The 21,128-nt window shown below is 43.6% G+C and overlaps 1 protein-coding gene across 2 annotated transcripts in view; it reads right to left on the reverse strand.

The window, feature by feature from the left end:
- Positions 1-919: 919 nt before the first annotated feature.
- RFESD (Rieske Fe-S domain containing) overlaps positions 920-21,128 on the reverse strand; it is a 278,054-nt gene continuing 257,845 nt past the window's right edge. The window contains exons 1-4 of one of the 2 annotated variants that reach the window (XM_077462379.1): positions 20,129-20,222; positions 16,858-17,045; positions 16,709-16,743; positions 920-1,410 (exon numbers count right to left, since the gene is read on the reverse strand). In XM_077462379.1, the coding sequence (XP_077318505.1) occupies positions 1,135-1,410; positions 16,709-16,743; positions 16,858-17,045; positions 20,129-20,220 (591 nt within the window). In that variant the 5' untranslated portion in view covers positions 20,221-20,222 and the 3' untranslated portion in view covers positions 920-1,134. Of the gene's footprint in view, positions 1,411-16,708; positions 16,744-16,857; positions 17,046-20,128; positions 20,223-21,128 lie in introns of those variants that run through there. The other variant, XM_077462380.1, reaches the window with a different exon arrangement.

A 21,128-nucleotide genomic window follows, 5' to 3' on the forward strand; every position in this document is an offset into this window, starting at 1 on the left:
TTAATTGAATTTGATATAACAAAACATAGTTTGCATTTTTATTTATTTATTGTTTATAAAAGGCCCCACCAAAATCCTCAGCACCAGGCCCATGATGTTTTTAATCTGGCCCTGCTTACCCCTGCCCACAGTCCTGAGAAACCATTGTTTGCAGAATCTTCTGGGGATGTCAGATTCCTAGCCCCCCCGCCACATGTTGTTGTTCTTCCCACCAACTCCTACCATGCCACTGGAAACAGAAGTGATGTAGGGGTAGCAAGAGAAGCAGCAACATGCCAGGGAAGGGGACCAGGAATTTGACACCCCCGGAAACATTGCCTTTGTAAGATACTTCAATTACAGAGGCATCAGCAGCACAAGCAGCAGGATTGGTAAATATTAAATATCTTCTGCATATTTTTCTTGTGTCAGTGACTCAAAGTACTGAAGATAAAGATCAACATGACAGCTAGAAGACAGCTTTACTTTAAGTGCCGGTTCATACTACTACACTCTGCAAGAGTGCATGCGATTCGCACCACACTGCAAATCACATGCGATTTTCGTGCAATGCGATATCAGCCAAACTGATAGTATGGCTAATATTGCATCACGTTCGGTCCAAACTCGCCCAGGACCCCTTTTTTGGTCCGCACCAGAATCGGATCACCCATGCAATCCAATTCATGTCCGAACTGACAGCTCGCAGTGCGATATGTGAGCTGAAATGGGGGTGTCATTAACAATGTATTGACACTCCCCGCAGTTTGCATATGGCAGTGTGAACTGCCGCGCGAGTCGGGTGCGTTGCAAGAACCTGCAGTGGATTTGCAAGGATCGCACAAGAGCGAACCGAGCCTAATGGCCAGGAGAGAGAGACTAGAAACTGGGCAAGTCATAGGTGAGCAGCACACGTCAGGATAAAATAACAAACCTGGAATAAATTGTATTATGCTTTTTTATATATTTAGATCGATGCATGTGAACCTCTGAATATCAGTACATATACTGGGTTAGTAGCTCGGAATATCAGTACATATACTGGGTTAGTACCTCTGAATATCAGTACATATACTGGGTTAGTACCTCTGAATATAAAGGATCACAAACAGAATAAATACAAGAAAAATGACAATGGCAATTGTAAATACAAGCTTATGTTACTGGATCTGGGCAAGACTGGTCAATAAACTTCTCTTTTGCATAGGTATCAGAGTCACACCACATATTGCTAGTATCGGATAGCGTAACATAGACACCACCATTTCTGACAGTCACTTTGTGAGTCCGCTGCTTCACTCCTTTAGAGAACCATTTTTTGGTTCTTTTGGGCTCACGGGAGTCAACTCCTTGATAAAGGCCTTCACCGCTTTCCAAGACTATTTTAAATTTGTGCCAAGGACAAATGACACAAGCCCGTCCATCGATATCCTGAAAACAAACAGAGACAGGGTGTCAATCCTTAAAAAAATATTTTCATTTATTAACCCTTGACCTCCAGAAAAGTTTACCCCCATCATGACCAAGCCAATTGTTGCGAAAACGGCACTGCGTTACTTTAACTGACAATTGCGCGGTCATGCAACAATGCACCCAAATAAAATTGATATCCTTTTTTTTCCCCAGAAATAGAGATTTCTTTTGGTAGTATTTTGATCACCTCTGTGCTTTTTATTTTTTGCGCTATAAACTAAATAAAGACAATTAAAAAAACAAACAAAAAAAAAATGTTTTACTTTCTGCTATAAAACATATCCAATAAAAAAAATGTAAAATCATAGAATTAGGTCAATAGGTATTCTGCTACATATTTTTGGTAAAAAAAATCCCAATAAGCATATATTGATTGGTTTGCTAAAAGGTTATAACGTCTATAAACTATGGGATACATTTAGTTATTTTTATTTTATTTATTTTAGTAATGGTGTTGATTAGCAACTTATAGCGGGACTGCTATTTTGCAGCAGACATTCAGACACTAACGACACTTCTGACACAGTGCTAAAAAATATGCACTGCCACTGTACTAATGACAATGGCTGGGAAGGAGTAAACATTAGGGGGGAGATCAAAGGGATGTACCTGGCCTGTGTTTTTTCTACAGTGTAGTAGGTGCTTTTACTAAGGGAAGGCATGGATCCATGTCCCTGCTTTGCAGAAACACAGGATGCATGCCTTCCCTACTGACAGAACAGCGATCTGATTTGTTTACATAGGCAAACTGCCGCTCTGCCTCTTTGTCTCAGTATCACAGCGGTAGAAAACCGCCGGTGGCCCGCATGCACGCTCCCTCCTCAGAAGAGCTGGATCACGTATACAGTGAGGCCGCGTACACACGCGGGGACTGTTCGCCCAACTTTGTCCGCTGAACAGTGTTTGGGCGGACAGTCCGCTCGTGTGTGGGCTTTCAGCGGACAGTTTCAGCGAACAGTCTGCTGAACAAAGTTTTTCGGAAATTCCGAAAAACTGTCCGCTGAAACTTGGTTTCAGCGAACAGTCCCCTCGTGTGTAGGCTTGTTCGTCAAACTAAGTTCCGCGCATGCTCAGAAAGGATTTACACGCCGAAAGTTGTAATGCAGTGTATAGGACGTCGTATTTTCCGTCCCGTCGTACGTGCCGTTCACGTCATCGCGCACGGTTTCAGCAAACTGTTCGTTCATCGTGTGTGGGCAAGTCCGTCCATGCTAATTTTGAGCGGACTGTTTGCTGAAACTGTTTGACGGACAAAGTTGAGCGAACAGTCCCCGCGTGTGTACGCAGCCTAAGGGAAAAAAAAGTATTTGATCTCCTGCTGATTTTGTAAATTTGCCCACTGACAAAGAAATTATCAGTCTATAATTTTAATGGTGGGTTTATTATAATAGTGAGAGACAGAATAACAACAAAAATATCCAGAAAAACGCATTTCAAAAAAGTTATAAATTGATTAGCATTTTAATGAGTGAAATAAGTATTTGACCCCTTTGCAAAACATTACTTTGTACTTGGTGGCAATCACAGAGGTCAGACATTTCTTGTAGTTGGCCACCAGGTTTGCACACATCTCAGGAAGGATTTTGTCCTATTCCTCTTTGCCGATACTAATCAAGTGATTAGGTTTTTGAGGCTGACTTTTGGTAATTGAAACCTTCGTCTCCCTCCACATTTTTTTTATGGGATTAAGGTCTGCAGACTGGCTAGGCCACTCCAGGACCTCAATGTGCTTATTCTTGAGCCACTCCTTTGTTGCCTTGGCCATGTGTTTTGGGTCAATTTCATGAAGGAATAGCCATCTACAACCCATTTTCAATGCCCTGGAAGGAGGAGATTCTCACCCAAAATTTGACGGTACATCGCCCCGTCCATTGTCCCTTTGAGGCAGTGAAGTTGTCCTGTCCCCTTACCAGTAAAACAGCCCCAAAGCATAATGTTTCCACCTCCATGTTTGACAGTGGGGATGGTGTTCTTGGGGTCATAGGCAGCATTCCTCCTCCTCAAAACACGATGAGTTAAGTTGATGCCAAAGAGCTCGATTTCGGTCTTATCTGACCGCAACACTTTCACCCAGTTCCCCTCTGAATCATTCAGATGTTCATTCGCAGACTTCAGACGGGCCTGTACATGTGCTTTCTTGAGCAGGGGGATCTTGCGAGCGCTGCAGGATTTCAGTCTTTCACAGCGTAGTGTGGTACCAGTTGTTTTTTTTGGTGACTATGGTCCCAGCTGCCTTGAGATCATTGACAAGATTCTTCTGTGTAGTTTTGGGCTGATTCCTCACCGTTCTCATGATCATTGAAATGCCACGAGGTGAGATCCTGCATGGAGCCCCAGACTGAGAGAGATTGGGTTATTTTGTGTTTCTTCCATTTGCAAATAATGCCACCAACTGTTGTCACCCTGTCACCAAGCTGCTTGACGATGGTCTTATAGCCCATTCCAGTCTTGTGTAGGTCTACAATCTTGTCCCTGACATCCTTGGACAGCTCTTTGGTTTTGGTCATGGTGGAGAGATTGGAATCTGATTGCCTCTGTGGACAGGTGTCTCTTATACGGGTAACAAGTTGAGATTAGGAGCACTCACTTTAATGCTGGCCATACATTATACAATTTTCTTCTGTAGATTTCCTTTAGATTTACCAAAACCATATAATATGAGGTCAAATCTAAACACTTTCAATTTGTGTGCAATCAGGCAGGCCCTTGTACTACACAGTTGAAGGTAAATCTACAGGAAATTGAATAAGAAAATTGTATGGTGTATGGCCAGCTTAAGTGAGTGCTCCTAATCTCAGCTCATTACCTGTATAAAAGACACCTGGGAGCCAGAAATTTTGCTGATTGATAGGGGATCATATATGTATTTCACTCATTAAAATGCAAATCAATGTATAACTTTTTTTAAATGTGTTTTTCCGGATATTTTTGTTGCTATTCTGACTGTTGAAATAAACCCACCATTACAATTATAGACCGATTATTTCTTTGTCAGTGGGCAAATACTTTTATGATACTTTTTTCCCTCACTGTATATATGTTATCTGGCGGAGAGGTGCTGCCCTGTAGCAGTAAAACTGCTATAGGGCAGCTCTTAAGTGGTTAAAGCCCTAATAGGAGTCAGAAATAGATCATGAGTCAAACAGACAACCCCCATTTTCAAAGTATTTCTTCCAAATTCCTTTTACAGTATTTTGCAAGAAGTCTAAATATGTGTGCTGTCCAGTTAGAATGCTGACCATGTGTACTCAGTAATCAGCACTCGGTAACAGACCTAGTCAGACATGCCTCTCTTCCTCTGCCATACAAGTCTATGGAAGGACACTTATGCTGGGGGGGGTCTGCTACTCAGCTCAGCCAGCACAGAGCACTGGAGTGTGAGTGTGGGTTCACACTGAAGCACGACTTGCAGCGGGAATGCCTCAGGCGACCGGGATCCGACTTTAGCGGCGGCTTGCAAAATGACTTCTGTATAGAAGTCAATGCAAGTCCCCTGAAGTCATCCCATAAGTTGTACAGGAACCCTTTTCTAAGTCGCTCCTATTAGAACGGTTCCATTGCAAAGAATGGGACGTGACTTGTCAGGCGGCTAAGTCGTCTGGCGAGTCGCCCCTGTGTGAACCGTCTCTGAAGCCTAGTACACTCAGTCTGATTATAAGACGACATCAGCTGGCAGCCGGTCTGACAGAAGCCGTCCGGCTTCTGTCAGAGAAGCATGCTAGAAAACCAGCTGCCGACCGGCTCCCTATTAGCGCTCTCAGCCAATGGCAGAGAGCACTGATCGGAGTGTTCTGGCGGGGGACAGAAAAACTCAGCAGGGGAGGTTGCTGTACTAACATCGGATTGTTAGTACGGTAGCTCTGATATGAGCTGTCTTTTTTTTTTTTTTTACGGGGGGGGGGGGGGGGGGGGTGGGGGAGCCATTAGCGTGTTCGAGGATTAAGTGAAGGAAGAAGCGTTTTCCATGGGACAAATAATTCATTTTAGTTATTCATAGGCAAAAACTTATTTTTGTTGTTACTGCAATAATTCAGAAATTGAAAAATATGCTCTGAAATGAATAATTTAGATGCAGCTTCCTTCAGTGTATGTTCAGGTTGCAAAAGAGAAAAGATTGTTACTCAGTAGAGTAACCAAAAGTGGAAATAAGGCATAAACCTTTATTTGAATAACATGGGGAAGAATTAAAGAGTTAAAGCTGCTGAGAATTTTTTTATCAATCGTTCTTCCCACTGGGGATGATTTTTCTCGCTTCTCACCTTTATCTATTGGAAACAACAGGATTTTAGCAGAAGGCAACCCAAAGTAAAGGACAGCTGTACCTTTAACTGTTATCATTGGAAGATTTAATTCCAACTCCTCTCTCAAAGGTAAAATAAAATATTCTCCCTCACGTCTGTCTCTATAGTGATCACCAGGACAAAAAGTAAATGAGATTGTCCCTAATAGGGTCACAGACAGCAATAAGATCAAACCAGGGTTTTAACGCTTCTGCATTCAATCCACAAAAAAAAAAAACTGTTAAAAAAATGGCTGAAAGTCAAGTTTTGTAGAGTTTAATATTAATTACTAGTAAGCATCATTGGAGATGTTATGTGAAACTGATGGCCTTGCATTTATTTAGATTGCAGTGTATATGCATTCCTCCAGAGCAGGGTTTCTCAACCAGGGTTCCATGGAACCACAGAGTTCCTCTAGAGAGGTTTCTAGTAGGGGCTCAGATAAGTTCCCACTGAAATAATTGATCTTTTTACCTATCTATAAAGGCGGTAATTTTTCCCAACGACCACGAGTATAAGGAGCATTCTTCTAACTGACCATCCCACTAATGTATCATGAGTTGTAGATATAGAAATTTTTAGAAGGGGTTCCCTGAGACATTTTTTCAATGGTTCCTCTGTGTTGAAAAGGTTGAGAAAGGCTGCCCAGAGTGTATTATATAAATGTTCTGTTACGTCCTCTAAACACAGCTACTTTGTTCCAAATGTATGCCCTGTCATTATGTAAAAAATTATTTTCCCTCTTTTTTCAATGTTGTAGCTGGCTCTTACAGCTATCACTATAGTGTGAATATATTGTAAAGTTAAATACCTAAGTATTAGTATTAGTATAAGTATTAGTATAAGTTAGTAAGTTAGTAACCTAAGACAAATCTTACTAAGCTATTTAAATCTGACATGCACATGTCATCTGCAGTAAATGTCATGCTGTTCTAGTATTCCTAGTATTGCTAGTTCTAGCCCCCATGTATTTGGCAGGGTAGGGTCATTCTATGTATGCTGTTATTGATAATACACAAGATATCAACATCTATGGAGCCTGCACAGGGAGATAACATGGTGTGTTCTTCCTGCTAAGTTCTCTATCACCACACCACCCATAACACATTGCATTTCCTAAGCGATATCTCATAAATGTTTGAGGTTATGCAATCTTTCCTTAAAAGTGTCCAATCTCTCACCCAGAGATCAATCAATATACTAGGATCATTGTAGATATTTTATGAAAGTGATACATAAACTTTATTTGTCTTCCCTCTGACCTACAACCTATGGCTATGGGTACCTGTTTTCTTGGCCATTGGGTTTTGGTCTATTATTAAAGCTGAACTAAATGCATTTTTTTTTTTAATCTTACACTGGTTCAGCTAGGCTACATTTAATTCATTTTATATATATATATATATATATATATATATATATATATATATATATATATATATATATATATATATATATATATATATATATATATATATAAATTATCCAAAGGTCCAGGGATGCAGAAACTAAGTTTGTTTAACCACTTCGCATCCAGGCTAATTCTGACATTTCTCTCCTACATGTAAAATTCATAATTTTTTTGCTAGAAAATTACTTAGAACCCCCAAACATTATATATGTTTTTTTAGCAAAGACCCTAGAGAATACAATGGCGAAAATGTTTCGTTTCATGCTTAAAAAAAACAAAAAAACAGTAAAGTTATTGCATAATGTGATAGATGTGATTTTTTTGCATAATGTGATAGATGAAGATACGCAGAGTAAATAGATACCCAACATGTCACGCTTCAAAATTGCAAAAAAAATTGATTACTTTTATTCCTATTACAAGGAATGTAAACATCCCTTGTAATAGGAATATGGCACGATCTGACCTATTTACAGTGAGATATGGGGTCAATAAGACCCCACATCTCACCTCTAGGCTGGGAAGCCTAAAATAAAGAAATCGATCTCGGCTTCCCAGCCAAATCGGCGCAGTTATTTTGAATGCAGAGGCCGGGGCGTGACGTCATAACATCGCGCCCGGCCTCCGAACGATCATAGAGAATCTCTATGGTATTATCCGGGGGCCGGCGGATCCTGTGACCTACTCACCGATGGAAGCGGTGAGTCGGTAGAAGCACCAGAGGGCGGCGGGAGGGGGGGCGCCGCCTGTAAAAACAATCAAGCGATGGAACAGCCGCTATGATCATTCTTATGGTGCAGGGAATAGCCAGCTGAAAATACTGATACCTGAATGATGTCTGTGGCCTCAGGCATCATTCAGATATAACCACCGAAAGCCGAGGCCGTCCCTGGACGTCCTACCGGCACAAAGTGGTTAAACAGTTCTGAATGCCCAGGGATGGTGGCTTGCATGTGGATTTTGTGAACACAAGTGGATTTTTTTAACTAAAGTGGAGAGTTAATAACCAGGAGTTGAAAACAGGAGTTAAGACAGGAGTCTCTAACCTCTATCCTACCTCCATCCTCCCCTCCATTTTAAAGATCCCACTGCAAGGGGCAACCAGACCGCTCTCCAGAAACGTCAGGCTGACAGCAAGCCAGATTCACCGGAACCAGAGTGTTTAACGGTGACCACCGCAGCCAGGTAAGCTCGCACCTCCACTCCCCCCCCCCCCCCCAGTGATTGTTCCAGGGACTCCGTCCGACCGCCTATGGGGGTCAGGAAGGAATTTTTGCCCCACTGGTGCGTTTGGCTGCTACTGTCAGGGGGTTTTTTCACCTTCCTCTGGAACAATCAGGAACAACCGTAGGTTAGCATACCCCTACCTCCGGCCTCCATTCCATTTTTCACGCTATCCTAGGACGACTATTCCAGATCACAGCCAGACTTCTTTTCTGAGTGGAGACCTTCACCTTAAGTAAAGGTAGCCGGAACAGCCAGCAACCGAATACAACAACTCCTTCCGCATCCATATAGGCATCCCCTGATCAACTTGCGCGCTAATAGCCTCAAGCACGGCAGCAAGTCTGATACCTAGCCCCTCCTCAGGAACAATACCCTGATCAGGATCATCATCTTAGGCCCATAGTACCATCAACAGCATCCACAAACCATGTGCTACTTCAAATACTCAGCTGAAGTTCTGCACTGACTAAGAAACATCAACACCACATTGCCATCTTCCATACAAAAAATACTTCAAAGAGAACAACTATTGAAAACCGGACGACAAGCAGCTCCCAACTACAGGAAGACATCTACTCGACCACTACAATTAGATTGCGCCTTGATTAACGCCAGGTCTGCAGTCAAACATAGACTGGAAGTACACGACTTCATCATCGAGAACAATGTAGACTGCCTCTTCATCACCGAAAGCTGGTTAACCTCTGACTGCAACACCATCCTCACCGAATTGGTGCCGGAAAACTACAGGATCCTAACCGAACACCGGATAGGGAAAAAAGGAGGAGGCCTAGCAGTGATCTTTAAAGGTCACCTGGATCTCACTAAACCATCATCTCAGAACCCAGTGTCTTTTATGGAAACCCTGACGCTACATCTTCAACCAACACCCCATGACACCACTCATATTATACTGTGCTACAGACCACCGGGACCAAAGTCCAATCTTCTTTCACCCCTCACAGAATCCTTTGCAATGCACACCCTAAAATTCAAAAATGTCCTGGCACTCGGAGATTTCAACCTTTGGGCAAACGAGCCTAAAGACCCCATCACGACTGCCTGCATCAATCAACTAGAAGAACTGGGTCTCCAGCAACTGATAAAGACTCCCACGCATGTGTCAGGACACACCCTGGACCTCATTTTCAAACAGAACATTGACGTCAACATACTCGACAACATAACTCTGCCATGAACGGATCACCACGCCATCAAATTCAAAATAGCTACCAACATCACCAACGAAAAACGGAAACCTGTAACAACAACGCACTGGATCAGATCGCATAAAAAACTGTACTCCGAATCCTTCAAATCCACTCTGTCCAACAAGATAACTACAATAACCTTAAACCACTCTATGGAGGAAACACTCAACTCCCTGAACAGGACATTGCTGCAATCAGCAGTCTCGGTAGCACCAAAACGCAGGGCTCTCATCAGGAAGAAAAACTCTGGATGGTTTAATAGCTCCCTCGCTGTACTAAAGCAAGAACGCAGAAGAGCAGAAAGAACATGGAGAAGAAATACCACAGAGGAAAACCACTTTAACTACAAAGGTCTCACAGAGAATTATCGGAAAGCAATCTTCAAAGCCAAAAAGGACCACTTCTCATATACAATCTCAACGGCCGCAAACCAACCATGGGAACTGTTTAAACTGGTTAATCAATCAATGAATCCGGTGTGCCTAGAACCCCCAGAAAGCGAATCCCAGGATTACTGTGACAAACTGTCAGATTTTTTCATCGATAAAGTCAAAACCATCAGGGAAACAATTTGTCAGAAGAAAACATCCAACCTCAGCCAGCAAATACATAAAGAGGATGTCTGCACCAACATACCACAACCGCCGAAATTTTCACTATCCCCAATTACCGTAGACACCGCAAAAAACATCATTAATAAACTGCGTGACCGTACCTCACCTATTGACATCATCCCCACAAAACTACTGAAAGAATGCTCCGACATCGTGGCTCCAACCATAACCCACCTCATAAACCGATCATTCCACGAAGGGATTGTTCCCAGCATCCTCAAACAAGGCATCGTCAAACCTCTACTCAAGAAACCAAACCTGGACCCTCAGGATCCAAACAACCGTAGGCCAATTACAAGCCTCAACACCATTTCTAAGATCATGGAGAAAGCTGTAGTACATCAGCTACAACTTCACCTGGATACTCACAAACTCCTGGACCCGCTGCACTCAGGCTTCCGCCCGGGTCATGGAACAGAAACAGCTCTCCTCAAGATTTGGGATGACGCCCTCGAAGCAGCAGATGACGGAGAGCCGTGTCTCCTCGTACTGCTAGACCTAAGTGCAGAGTTTGATACAGTAGATCACAATACTCTACTCGTCCGACTCACAGAAGTAGCCGGAGTCCAAGACATAGATCTCCAATGGTTCGCGTCCTTCCTAGGAAATCGGTCACAGACAGTGAAACTAGGAAAATTCCTCTCCGAAACTCGGGCAGTCACCTGCGGAGTCCCTCAAGGCTCTCCTTTATCACCCGTTCTCTTCAAAATTTACATTCGCCCACTCCTCCAAATCATCAGATGCTCAGATCTCTGCTTCCACTCTTACGCTGATGACACGCAACTTTATTTCCGGATCAATGGAAAAAAAGATCACCAACAACAACTTGAAAACTGCCTCAAATCAATAGAGGACTGGATGACCACTAACTCCCTCCAGCTGAACGAATCAAAGACAGAGCTTCTTATCTTACACCCAAATCATAAGCCCGCAACCAAAACCTCCTGGTCTCCACCAACCGTCTTTGGGCAGACTATCTCCCCAAAGACCAAAGCGAAGAGTCTCGGGGTTATTTTAAACGCACAAATGTCAATGGATGCGCAAATAGGATCTGTAGTCAGTGGATATCACCATCTGCTACGCATGCTTCGCAGACTCATCCCTTTTATCCCAAAGAATGACAAAGCAGTGGTAGTTGGAACAATCATTAATTCACGACTGGACTAAGCAAACTCGTTTTACATAGGATTACCACAATATCAACTTGCGCGATTACAACTGATCCAAAACACGGCGGCAAGGCTGATAACAGGAAAAAAACCCTGGGAATCAATCTCTCCTTCGCTGAGGAGCTTACATTGGCTAACCGTAAAAAATCAGATCACGTTCAAGACCCTTTGCCTCACCCACAAATGCGTGCATAGAGAAGTTCCGCAATACCTAATGGAGAAAATAAATCATTACACACCAAACCGCAGTCTTCGATCAGCCAACAAAAACCTCCTCCTCGTGCCCAAAGCCCGGTATAAATCCAAGGGGGATCGGAGATTCGCTGTCCAAGGGCCTCGGCTATGGAATGCTCTACCAATCAACATCCGCCTGGAAGAAAATCACCTGGCTTTTAGGAAAAAACTCAAGACCTTCCTCTTTTAGCAGATGATCAAAGCTTGCCACAGCGCCTAGAGGCGATTCAGTTCGCATTGTGCGCTATACAAGTATTTCATTCATTCATTCATTCAGGGGGAAGAATTTGTGATAGTCACAGCACAGCACAGCACAACACATGATTGGAAATCGGTCCTGCTGGCTAGCGATCATTAGTCCAGACGAATAGCTGTTTTTGTGCTGGGAGCGCACAGTAATGCCACGTACATACGGTCGGAATAAAGGGTCTAAGGTTGCAAGTTCTTTTTGTTTACAGAAAGCATGAAAACAAGGTCATATGCAAATGCTGTTTAATGATTGTAAACCCTGTTACACCACTTTTACCTACAGGTAGGCCTACAGCAAGGCTTACCTGTAGGTACTTTGAATATCTCCTAAACTTGCACAGTTTAGGAGATATTCAGTATATGCACAGCTGCCAACGTCATTGGTGCTTGCGCACTGAAGAAACGGGCCGCTGGTGCCGCTTCTTCAGGAGTTGTGCCGTGACCAGCGGCTCTAGCATGCGCAGGAGTGATGTCATCAAGGCTCCAGCCAATCACAGCACCAGAGCCGCAAACCCGGAAGTAACTCCAATGGAAGATGGGCACGTTGTACTCAGAAGGCCGACGCCGATCCAGGGCATTGTTCTAAGGTAAGTATTTCATAATGAGCTAGTAGCTCATTATGCCTTTGTTTTGTTTTTGTTTTTTCGAGGTTTACAACCTCTTTAAAGCTCAACTCATGTCAAAACTCTTTTCATCAGTCGTGGACATTTTTCTGTGAAGTTTCTACAGCTCTCAGTGACTCTTTGGGAAGATTTCATCTGCAAGAACAGCAATCATAAACATAAAAAAAAGTCCTTCAATTTGAAGAAAGGATGATTGCAGAGATAACAGTAGTGACACCCAAAAGATTCCACACAGGAGGCTTACCAGATCGCCAACGATCCCCCTTATTGAGGGAGATCAATGAGTGCTTAAGCTTAAATCACAACCATTGATTGAGCCAATGAGAAGAGGGGGGAGGGGGCAATTTGCAGATTCATCTGTAAATGGACAGGCAGAGCCGTGGCTTGTGAATGTGCCTGCTTGGGTGCCCCCATTGCAAGTTGCTTGCTCTGAGGGCACTCCGCAGGCTGGAGGAGCCAAGAGTGCTAGCGAGGGACCCAAGAAGAGGGGGATCGGGGCTGCTGTGTGCAAAACCGCTGCACAAAGCAGGTAGGTAAAACTTTTTTTTCTTTTACAAAGCCTTTAATATCACTTTAAGGACTCTTATTATTTACCATAATGCAAATGACTAGGACAGCGGGGTCAGAGGGGGCAACAGAAAACCTCTAGATGTACTAAACTGTAGGGGGAAAAGGGTTTATGAAACATTGAGAAGAGTTATGCCACGTACACACGATTGGACTATCTGGCGCACTTGGTCTGGCGGACCAGAGTCAATCCGCCTGTGTGTGGGCTCCGGCGGACTTTTTCTTTCCAAAAGTCCGGTGGACTTTGAAAAAAGTTTTGACTCAAAATTGTCCGCCAGCCTCGGCAGTCCGGCGGACAATCCTCCCGTCTGTGTGCTAGTCTGCCGGACTTTTGAAATGAACAGACTGTTCATTTTGAACGTGGCTCCAGGTAGACGGAACTAGCGAAGGAAGTCAATGTCGCCACCTCCATCAGCAAGATTGACATCTCGCTAGCCACGTCGCCTGGTATGGATTTAAAGGGGAACCCCTATGCCAAAAACGGCGTGGGGATCCCCCCAAAGTCCATAGCAGACCCTTATCCGAGCACGCAGCCCAGCCGGTCAGGAAAGGGGGTGGGGAAAAGCGAGCGCCCCCCCTCCTGAGCCATACCAGACCACGTGCCCTCAACATGGGGGGGTGCATTGATGAGGACAAGGGCCTCTTCCCGACAACCCTGGCCGTTGGTTGTTGGGGTCTGCGGGCGGGGGGCTTATCGGAATCCGGGAGCTCCCTTCAATAAGGGGGCCCCCAGATACCTGCCCCCCAACCCTATGTGAATGAGTATGGGGTACATTGTACCCCTACCTATTCACCTGGTGAAAAAAGTGTAAATAAAAAAAACACAAGTTTTTAAAATAATTTATTAGACAGCTCCGGTGGTCTTCTCTTCCTCAGTCTTGGGGGTCTTCTTGCCGGACTCCTTCGCTATCTTCTGCTAGCTCTTTTACTAGCGGAGGAGCCTGGCTTTCTTTTTCGCTGTCGCTACTGCCTTCCGGGGGTCTTCCTCCGACTTCGGGGTCTTGTCCCGCTCTTCGGTTCTTCTGCCGGGCCTCCACTATCTTCTTATAGCTCTTTTGCTAGCGTTTACCCGATCTTCTGTCGCCACCGCCACCTCCTCCTTCTTCTTCTTCTTCTTCTGGCCGCAATGGCAGGGACGCGTTGTGTGGCGACTTATATGGGGGCAAGGGGCGGGGTCACCGGGTGATGTCACACGGTGACCCCACCCCCTTATGATGTCACAGTCCCGGAGGATGCTGGAACTGTGACATCATGAGGGGGTGGGGTCACCATGTGACATCACCTGGTGACCCCGCCCCTTGTTCCTATATAAGTCGCCACACAACGCGTCCTTGCCATTGCGGCCAGAGAGAGCGTTGTGCCAACATCGCAAGGAAGAAGAAGATGAAGGAGGTGGCGGCGGCGACAGAAGACCGTGCCAACACTAGTAAAAGAGCTATAAGAAGATAGTGGAGGCCCAGCACAAGAACCGAAGAGCAGGACAAGACCCCAGAAGAGCGGGAAGAAGTCCCCCGGCACGGCGGCGGTGACAACGAAGAAGAAAGTTGGGCTCATCTGCTAGTAAAAGAGCTAGCAGAAGATGGCGGAGGAGTCTGGCGACAAGACCCCCCAAGACGGAAGAAAAGAAGACCACCAGAGCTGTCTAATAAATTGTTTTAAAAACTTGTGGTTTTTTATTTACACTTTTTTCACCAGGTGAATAGGTAGGGGTACAATGTACCCCATACTCATTCCCTTAGGGTGGGGGGCCAGTATCTGGGGGGCCCCCTTATTGAAGGAGGCTCCCGGATTCCAATAAGCCCCCCGCCCGCAGACCCTGACAACCAACGGCCAAGGTTGTCGGGAAGAGGTTCTTGTCCTCATCAACATAAGGACAAGGTGCTTTGAGGTGGGGGGGGAGTAGGGCCCCCCTTCCCCAAAGTACCCCCCCATGTTGAGGGCACGTGGCCTGGTATGGCTCAGGAGGGCGGCGCTCACCCGTCCACACCCCCTTTCCTGACCGGCCGGGCTGCATGCTCAGATAAGGGTCTGCTATGGACCTTGGGGGGACCCCCACGCCTTTTTTTGGCATAGGGGTTCCCCTATAAATCCATACCAGGCGACGGGCTAGCGAGGTGTCAATCTCGCCGATGGAGGCAGCGACATTCACTTCCTTCGCTAGTCCCGGCTACCTGGATCCACGTTCAAAATGAACAGACTTTTCTCTGTGTGTGGGCAAGTCCGTGGGGAAGTCCATTCATTTCAAAAGTCCTAGTCATAGTCCGGCGGGTTGTCAGCTGGACCTAGCCCGCTGGAAAAGTCCGGTCGTGTGTGGGCAGGTCCGCTCGTTCGGAAAGTCTGGCGGACCTCAGCTGCAAAGTCCGGCGGTTTGTCCGCTGGATTAAGTCCGCTGGATAGTCCGATCGTGTGTACGCGGCATTAGAAGGCCTGTTTTGTAAATGGACATAAGGGAAGACTGTTGATGAAATAAATGGTCTGGTGGCAGGATCTCTTTAAAGCTACATAGGTTAACTCCTTGCCCTTGACTACACATACATGTGGCCTCACTGAAGTGGGTGTTCTTTCCTGGGGCCACATATATGCGTATGTATGTTGGAGCTAGAAGCGCGCTGTGCTCACGGAGAGCCCCACATCTACTACTAACAATCTGGAACCAGAAAGCATGGTTCATGATGACCTGATTGCTGTGATAGCCTCTGATTAGCTTTCAAAGTGATCTGAATTGAGAGAAAGATGCATTGGGGTTGATTTACTAAAGGTAAATAGACTGTGCACTCCGCAAGTGTGGTTGCCGCAAAGCTTAGTAAATGAGGTAGAACTTCACTATGCAAAAAATACCTAATCACTTGTAAAGAAAAAAAAAAAGGCTTTTTCTATGCTCATAATTGGATGATGGAAGTCAGAAGCACTTCTGCACATTTACTAAGCTCTGGAGCAACTGCACTTTGCAAAGTTGCTTTCCCTTTAATAAATCAATCCCATTGCATCTTTTCCTCCTTGCTAAATGGAAAAAATGCAAAGAAATACAAAATAATAAAGAAAAATAAAAAGATCTGGGTTTGATCTAGGTCAGTGTCAGGGCTAGAGTTATAGTTAGGGTTAAAGGTTCCTGTTGGTGCATTTTAGATAGGATAAAAAAAAAAAGTTATATCAGTGTAACTTAGTGCCAGTGGGGGAGATTTACTAAAACTGGAGCACTCATTGTCTGGTCCAGCTGTGCCATTTAAAGTTGGTGGCAAACTTAGAAGTGAATTAAAGAAACTGATAAGTTACATTTCACAGAGCTAAAATGCCAAGTTAAAGCTGAACTGAAGCTCCACCGTAAAAAAAAACAGTGGGCAGGTAGGCTTTTATTGCAGAAGAGACATGCAATGTCTCTTCTGCAATAAAATGCCCAGGCCTGATGACTGGCTTTTGCGCTTGCACAGGAGTGACATTATGCGGTGCCAGTCAACGAAGTGGCCCGAAGACCAGAAGAAGATGCCAATGTCAACGAGGGGCCATTGGATAGGTGAGTATTAATACCTTTAGTTCTGCTAGAAGGATAATTATATAAAAAAAAAAAATAAGAGCTATTTTCATCTGAATCAAATGAGATATAAAAAAATGGCAGTCATATGGCTGGAAACAAAGATGGCTATCTTTGTGTATAGCTTAAGGAAAGAACATACCTCAATCTCTCCAAGATGTAATGGCCCTCCCGAGTCTGCAAAACACAAAACATATTACCTTATACTTCATCTTCATTGAGAGTGAGTTTTTGTATATATGTCTATACAGATATATATATTATAAGTCTTTACATGTTAAAATTGCTTACGGTAACAGCGGAGATCTAAGGCGTGGTGTTTCCCCAAGTGATGAAATACTACAATTTCTCTATCATTCACAGTGGTTCTAAGTTTCTTAGATGTCTTGAAGTCTTCTACTTTTGCCACCAATACAGCACCCTCATCGATCTCTTCTGGCTCTACAGTTGCTGATTGCTGCTGTCCCATTTCCTGTAGGCTGTACCAAGAAAAATGTCAGCGGCACATTTTGAGAGGCTACAAAAAGATGGTGGACATCAACACTAAAGGACCCTTTGATAACGACCTATTGGACAAAACGCATCAGGGCGGAGCTGATGGTGCTGACGTCTCACACATTGGCTTTCTAGGTAAGATATTTGCTATTTTTTACATGTTTTTAAAGATTTCATGGATTCACATTCAAATACAACCCTATTAGAGATAATTTCTGGCTCCTGGTGAGCTTTATTTATCCCAGCCTTACTCCATCGACAGGTGCCTTCTGATGCAGCAATTGGGTGAAGCTTTCAAACACGCTGTGGATGTCTGACTTAAAGTCACCGGCGCAGATGCTGTTGTAATGGTAGCCATCGATTCCGGTTAGAGTTGACCCCACAAGTGATGGCTGGCCTCTGAACACAATTTGAGGATTATTTACACGTGTGAAGGTGTCATATCTTCCCTTCATGATCTCTGCACAAGATTTCATCTTTTGATTGGAACCTTTTTCTTCTTTTTTAAATGACACAATTGTTTTTCATTGCTGATGAACATTTGCACATTTGCGTTTGCTTTTTTTGTTGCACCATACTTCTGAATTATAGTGGTGGTACACATTTTTATTTATTTATCCTGGTACACTGCCTGTATGTGTAAGCTACCATTCACTTTATAGATTGCACCATAGCACAGATCATTTTTTTTATTATCTATGCTAAAATCAGAACCAGTAAATGTATTTTTTATATTATGAATAACATTGATCTTACATTAAAGTAATAAAAACACAAGATATCCATCAAGATACTTTTTCACATATGTTGCAATGTAGCACATTGCTGGCTGGACAGCAAATTACGCAGTTCAGTTTTATCAGCTGCCACCAGACAGCCTGAAGTCTTTCTTTAATTTACATCTGTCCTGGCTGTCAGCCACAAAGAATCAGAGGCTGCACTTATGTCATATCAATAGAACCACAAATGGCTCCTATATTTACAGGTGAGATATGGGGAGCAAGCAGCAATTTGTGGAGTAGAATAGAGAAGAGACTTCTTTCCTGGATCCTACAAAGAGCAAGAAAAAATACCCCTAAAGCTACTTTAAGTCAAACTGGCGTGATTGTAAAACAAGCAATTAGCATGAATGTTTTTTAGGAGGGATTCCCATGTGGAAGTCTATAACAATGTAATATCTACCTATTTCATCCAGCCCATGAAGCACATGGACAAGTAGGTTTAGGAGTGATTATTTATTTTATGGTATTCGGTGCACTGCCATGAACTGGTGAATATTTTGGTATTTTTTTAACCATGAAAGTGTTGACAGTAGGAGACCTCCCTAACATTCTGGGCCACCGGCAGGTTTTAACCTTTTTGCTTCCACAACTATTATCAATGGTTTGTACACGTTTTTCTGCAGGCTACCGACTTTCTTGTGAAGGTAATCACTCCTACATGTATGGAAAAATGTTACCCCCCCCCCCCCGCATGACCACCCCTTTCCTGGGCAAGAGGGATAGCTTGTCACCATCTTTGTAATAGTAATAAAGTAAAGTAAAAAAGAAAGTATAATCAAATAAATTTAAATAAATATATTTTGAAAAGCGTCCTGCCTCCATATACACTATATTCTCAAAAGTATTGGAACACCTGGCTTTACACACACATGAACTTTAATGGCATCCCAGTCTTAGTCTGTAGTGTTCAATATTGAGTTGGCCCACCCTTTGTGGCTATTCTAGCTTCAACTCTTCTGGGAAGGCTGTCCACAAGGTTTAGGAGTGTGTCTATGGGAATGTTTGACCATTCTTCCAGAAGCGCATTTGTGAGGTCTTGGATGAGAAGGTCTGGCTCGCAGTCTCGCTCTAATTCATTCCAAAGGTGTTCTATCAGGTTGAGGTCAGGACTCTATGCTGACCAGTCAAGTTCCTCCAACCCAAACTCGCTCATCCATGCTATATTGACAAAAGTATTGGGCCACCCCCTCCAAATCATTTGGTGGAGGGGGGATTATGGTGTGGGGTTGTTTTTCAGGAGTTGGGCTAGTTCCAGTAAAGGGAACTCTTAAGACGTCAGCATAATAAGACATTTTTGACAATTTCATGCTCCCAATTTTGTGGAAACAGTTTGGGGATGGCTCCTTCCTGTTCCAACATGACCACACACCAGTCCTAACCTTAACCCGATAGAACACCTTTGGGGTGAATTAGAGTGGAGACTGCGAGCCAGGCCATCTCGACCAACATCAATGCCTGACCTCACAAATGCACTTCTGGAAGAATGGTCAAACATTCCCATAGACACACTCCTAAACCTTGTGGACAGCCTTCCGAGAAGAGTTGAAGCTGTTATGGCTGCAAAGGGTGGGCCAAATCAATGTTGAACCCTATGGACTAAGACTGGGATGCCATTACAGTTCATGTGAGTATAAAGGCAGGCGTCCCAATACTTTTGATAATATAGTGTATATGGAGACAGGAAGCTTTTAAAAATATATGTATTTATTTATTTGGGGTGTGCATGCATACAAATATTAGGTATAGCCACACATAAAAGTGAAAGTAATAGTTCAATGATCATCATTCATAGTTATCTCTAAACTGAAGAACTTTAAAGGTTTTTTAAGTGTCACACTTGGACAATTTTGGGTACCAGTTTTTCACAGGTACAGGCGTCACACATTTAGTTGATTAAAGATCGTAACTTTTATTTTACCACCATTGTATTCTACATTGCATACATTGTATTCTGCATTTCCATGTAAAAAAGCATTTTAATAAGTGCACTCAAAATTAAAAAGATGACAGTAAAAAGTTAAACCTGCACTAGAAAATGACAACTGGAATATAAAAACAATGTAGCTTAATTGGCTACTTCAGGGCGACACAGACATTTCTTATTTCAGAAGTATCACAACTATATTCCTAGAATAAGTTATAGATTTACAATATAATCACAAATCATTATTTAAAAAAAAAATAACTGCATTCCTTTCCTTTTAAATACTGCATCCATTGCCTTATAATATACATTGAAAATTAACTTATATGTACAAACATGCAGTCTGAGTGCCATAACTTACTAAAGTCTCGATGACTGCTCCTGACCCTTGGTGTTAAAAGAAAGTGTTAGAAGCAGCACAGTGTGTGCCTTGCTACTTTTCACTCCTCCCATCTGATAACATGGGCAGGGCTCTGAAATCTGCATTTTTTTTTTTGCTTGCTGGACAGCTTTCAAAAAATGGTGGATCTTGGCAGAGATAAGTTACACAACCAAAATGTGCATTTAGCACTCATTCATATATTTTGGGAAAGCATTTGGCTTTGGTAACCTTTGAACTCTCATCACAAAATATTAGTATGATTGCTAATAATGGACTGACATAGCTGAAGCCCAACTTTAACAGCTCTATGTTGTTGTACCTGAATGCAGTTTACTAAATCAAACCCCAACCCTAAGGCCCCGTTCACACCTGAGCAACGTCACCGCATCATGTTTTCCATGTTTTTTGTATTTTTTTAGTGCATTTTTTGTAGCACCACCGTTTATTTTGAATGGGTCTCCCGCCATTCCAAAAAACGCAAAAGAAGTTCATGATTTCAATTTTTTTCATGGAGTCAGAAGTGCTATTAGGAATGAACCGTAAATGCGTTGTGTGTTTTTATTGTGATTTGGAATCGCAGACAGAATTGCGATGATTCTGTCTGAGATTCCAAATCGCCAAATGTGAACGGTGCCCAAATCTAAACTGACGAAAAGAGGTTTCTGATAGGGACTGCCTAAGAAAGGGTGTGCCACATTCCGAAAGCAAACGGAAATGGAAAACCCCCTAAGAATGGGACTTTCCACAGGCTGGCCTATCCATGATCGTGGTTGCTCCTGAAGTTCCGCCCCCGCACATGACCCCTATACGCCCAATCACAGGGCGTTGACACTGAACGTGGCGCCAGAGCACGGGGGACACAGGAAATTAAATTAGCAAAAGCAGGCAGTAGTGACGCACACTGGCATGGAATTTCGCCCCCCTAAATGTTGCGCCCGGGCCACCGCCAAATTCCTAGACCAAAGCTATTGGCTACTAG

Source organism: Lithobates pipiens, unplaced genomic scaffold (genome assembly GCF_037356315.1).
Source record: "Lithobates pipiens isolate NorthernLeopardFrog02 unplaced genomic scaffold, aLitPip1_a1.2 Scaffold_3, whole genome shotgun sequence".
In the NCBI taxonomy this organism is placed as follows: Eukaryota; Metazoa; Chordata; class Amphibia; order Anura; family Ranidae; genus Lithobates; species Lithobates pipiens.